Source organism: Aristolochia californica, unplaced genomic scaffold (genome assembly GCF_029961685.1).
Source record: "Aristolochia californica isolate CCGP_79_NKW_82.1479 unplaced genomic scaffold, dmAriCali1.0.hap1 SCAF_12, whole genome shotgun sequence".
Classification (NCBI taxonomy): domain Eukaryota; kingdom Viridiplantae; phylum Streptophyta; class Magnoliopsida; order Piperales; family Aristolochiaceae; genus Aristolochia; species Aristolochia californica.
The window spans coordinates 21,285,465-21,289,800 of NW_027181793.1; the positions used below are offsets into that span (position 1 = coordinate 21,285,465).

General features: G+C 40.5%; 1 protein-coding gene across 1 annotated transcript; it reads right to left on the minus strand.

Moving 5' to 3' along the window:
* Window positions 1–1,254: 1,254 nt before the first annotated feature.
* LOC137946697 (probable receptor-like protein kinase At5g20050) lies at window positions 1,255–3,585 on the minus strand. Its single transcript, XM_068793014.1, has 3 exons — window positions 2,808–3,585; window positions 2,667–2,720; window positions 1,255–2,447 (listed from the first exon to the last, which is right to left on the minus strand). The coding sequence occupies exons 1-3, from the start codon at window positions 3,583–3,585 to the stop codon at window positions 1,255–1,257; spliced, it is 2,025 nt and encodes a 674-aa protein (XP_068649115.1).
* Between the last annotated feature and the right edge of the window lie 751 nt (window positions 3,586–4,336).

Genomic DNA, 4,336 nt, shown 5'->3' on the forward strand with positions numbered 1-4,336 from the left:
CGGCCAACGTATCTGCTCTCTCTCGACTCCGGTCTCCGTCTCTTGGTCTTCTCTCGGACTCGCCCTCTCTCTCGCACCCCCTCTCTCGTCTTCGTGCCACCCTCTCTTCTCTCGGACTCGCCCTCTCTCTCGCACCCCCTCTCTCGTCTCTGTGCCTCCCTCTCTTCTCTCGGACTCGCCCTCTCTCTCGCACCCCCTCTCTCGTCTCCGTGCCTCCCTCTCTTCTCTCGGACTCGCTCTCCGTTTTTCTCTCTCGCTTTTCCCTCTCTCTTATCCCTCTCGACCTCCCTTTTTTCTCTCTCTTCTCCCTTTCAACCTCCCACTCCCTTCTCTCTCTCGCTATTTTCCTTTCTCCCAAAATACCTTCCGATTTTGTTTGATTTCCCCATTTCGATTTCGATTTCGATTTCCCCATTTCAATTTCGATTTCGATTTCAATATCCCCATTTTGATTTCAATTTCGATTTTGATTTCCCCATTTCGATTTTGATTTCCCCATTTACTCTATTGTATTAGTGATTTAATAGTGAAAATTAAATTATTGTTAACTAAAGCACTTGGTTTAATTAACTTATTTTTATAATTAATAAAATCAATGGTTTTATATTTAATGGAAAAATATTTTTAATTAATAATATGTTAAAATATATAGTGTGTTAAAGTTATTATTTGATAGATTTTTCCTGTTTAATCATGACTTTTTTATGTTAAAGAACACCATATATTATCAATAAATTAATAACTTAAATATATTATATTCGTTTATGTTATTTTTAATTTTTTTATGATTAATCATGTACACAGTTAATTGACTCACGTAATTACAGTATTAATGTATAATAAACAGTAATCTTTAACTAATATAATATATAATTAAATTAATTAGTACATTAATATATTCGTATAGTAATAATGTTTATTTTACCTAATTTGATGTTTAAGTATTATATTTTAATTAAGTATACTTTACAAGTTACTAATTCTCTTAGTTTCTATGTTTTTCTGATTTAGGAGCACTAACACTGGACATTGTTTTCAAGTGGACATGAATTTATTCACACTAACACCCATTTCGAAGATGAAGATCATGTAGATGCATGAGATGAAGATGAAGAAAAAAAATTTCCAGTTTGTTAACTGATTCCCCCCCCCCCCCCCCCCCCCCCCCCCCCCCCACAAAGAGAACATGAGTGTTCTTGCCGCCATGGGATTAAGGCATCATCTGATAAACATGGAGAATCCTGCTTATGTTTTCTACATTGGTCTTCCCAACTGCGACACTGCAGCATCAAATGGAACAGGTGGTTCTTCAATCACTGCAATCCCTTCCAAAATCCCTTCCAACATCTCAACAACTTTTCTCATACCAGGCCGTTTAGCGGGTGAAAACTGAATACACCACAAACCCACAAGCTCCATCTTTCTTGCCATACCTTCCTCTTCCTCCCTCTCACACATCTGCCATTTTGAACCTGCAGATCTGCTGCTGCTGCTGTTGCTGTTGCTGTCATTTCTGCTGGGACTTCCAGTGCCATTGTGCAGCACATGGTGCCTGTAGACCCACTCTGGGAAGTACACCTCACTAGCCTTGCTTGCATCAGCATCAAAGTTCCTTCTTCCCCCAACCATTTCCAATAGAACCATACCAAAACTATAAACATCAGATTTCTCTGTGATGCCTCCATAGTTTTTCCACCACATCTCAGGTGGAGCATAACCTGGAGTTCCCCTGCCACCTGAGACTGTCACATGGCTATGTTCCCTATTCATCAACTGGGCCAATCCAAAATCTGAAACCTTTGGCTGAAATTTTCTGTCAAGTAGGATGTTATGAGGCTTGATATCACAATGTAATATCCGGCTTCGACATTCTTCATGGAGATATGCAATCCCTCTAGCTGTTCCCAGAGCAATATCATGAAGCTGGCTCCAACTTAGCCTCTCTAATGGTGGTTTGTTCTTTCGATGAATGTGCTTCTCTAAGGAACCATTTTCCATGAACTCATAAACAAGAGCTCTCTTTGATTGCTGGAAACAAAATCCCAGAAGCCTAACAAGATTGTTGTGGTGAATTTGCCCAACCGTTCGGACCTCATTGAGGAACTGGGTTTCACTCTGTTCAGTCTCGTCAAGAAGCTTTACTGCCACAGTGAAACCATTAGGAAGGGTGGCTTTGAAGACTGATCCAAAGCCGCCCTGACCAAGCTTGTCAGTGAAATTGTTAGTGTACTTCTTGATTTGCTTGTAGGAGAACCTACTGGGCATTCCATAGGCGTAGTTTTCCAAGAATGTCTCCATGGAAGCTGGGACATTTTTGTTGTCCAAGTATCTTCTTAATGCTTGTTCGTCCTGACCTCTCAGTTCAACTTTCTTCCTCATCTGCTTGCGTCTTCTAACATAAGCATAACATACGCCCATTACAACAATTGCTATTCCAATTCCAAGACCTGCAAAGAGTAAAAGATAAAAAAAGAAAACAGAATTCAATCACAACATTCGCAATCTACTTCTTAACTTCGTCTTCTATCCTTTTGTCTGCTGGCAGCATGTACTGATTAAAAATTCTTCCCCAATTATAATTCTAAACAGATACTTGGAGTCAACCAGAACTGCTTATAGAACTCAGGAACTCAGCACCATATCTTAATCTCGGTAAATGGTCTTACCTGCAATCATGATTTTCTTATTTGATTTAACACCGGCTAGTGAGATAATTATCCCTGCAAGAAACAACAATATCTAATTATTACTAATTTAGGACAAATCTCTCCGCAGAAAATCAAGAAATTGTTAATAAAACAACTTACCGTCGGAGCAGCTTGTCTGATGCACGGTAGAGTTGCAAAAACACACCTCGTCACCCTTATTTCTGTTTTCATCCACAAACCCACATCTTCCTCCGTTGTTGCTCATGCATTCCACCCCACAAGGACTCTCCCAGTTAACCTTAAACCCCTCCTGAAGCTTTGTCCTCAAATTCCCAACCCCAGTAAAATTGTTCACTAGACTATTTGGTATGGAGACCCTCAAGGGCTGGCAGTTGGGTATCTGATCCATGTAGCCGTCATAGAAGTAGCACAGATTGCTGGTATTACCACACTCCAGGCACGGCGCCTCACTCAGCCTGGCCAACAAGTCGGCCCCCGGCGTTTGACTACAGTTAAAGAACGTCCCTCTCTTGTAATCTGTGCGCATAAGGAAGTTGCCAGACATGAACCATATTTGCCAGTCTTGATCCAAGAACGGAGGGATAGGGGCACACCCCAAAAGAGAGATATCCACCAGCATAAAATATCCTCGAGCATAAACGCTGGAGTTCATGGTGTCCAGGACCTTGTACTTGGTCCTCCGAGGTTTGTCCTCTGTTATATACACTGAATCGTTCTCACATGAAGTAGAGATGTAAGCGCTGCGACAAAGGGGTTTTAGGCCGATGGGGAATTGAATGACGGAGTTGCCGCAGACCGTAGGGGCACATTGTTCGTAGTAATATGAAGGGCTTTTTGCTGATTGGATGCTGTATAGAAAGCTAAAAAAGATGAAGGTTATCAGGACATGGTTGTTGCCCTTCTCTCCACTTGTCATGGTGATACGCAAACAAATCTGCTGTTATGGTCCCTGTAACATTGAACAGAACAATGATATTTGCGCAGAGAGAGAGAGAGAGAGAGAGAGAAGTAACAAATGTCAAGATAATGAGGTGGATTTTGGAAACTGATTCAAACGGAAATGTGATAATGATAGGGTGGGTGCAAGTGGTAATAAGAAGACGCGACCCAAGTTTTAGACAAGGCACAAGGTACTGCGAATCCTTTACGGGATTTTCTCAGAATATATATTCTCGGCTGGCTATAGCAGATGTTTTTCAAAGAAAAACGCCACTGCCTCTCTACGATTAGATCATGTGCGCCATTGTTTACATAACCTTCTGTCTGGGACGATGACTTTGGTAACGCGGAAAATTCATGATCATGAATAGCGATTAGTAAGATAACTTGGATTCAGCACGTTTACGAACGCGGAGACTTGTCTGGTCACCGATGCGTAGGGGAAAAGGAAAAGGAAAAGCGATCGTTGTTGACTTTCATTAATGTAGTGACCAAAGAAAAATGCTATTGGAATTGGTGGTGAATTATGTTAAGTCTGAACAATATTTATTTATTTTTATATTTTTTTATGAAGTAACTAAACTGACGAGGGCACCCAGAAATATTCCACATTGATATCATTTATAATAAAATAAACAAGTAAAATCCAATTACAATTGAATTACCATTTTTCCAATTACACCCAAAATTAAACCTCAACCTTTTGGATTGCTAAGAGAATCATTGCT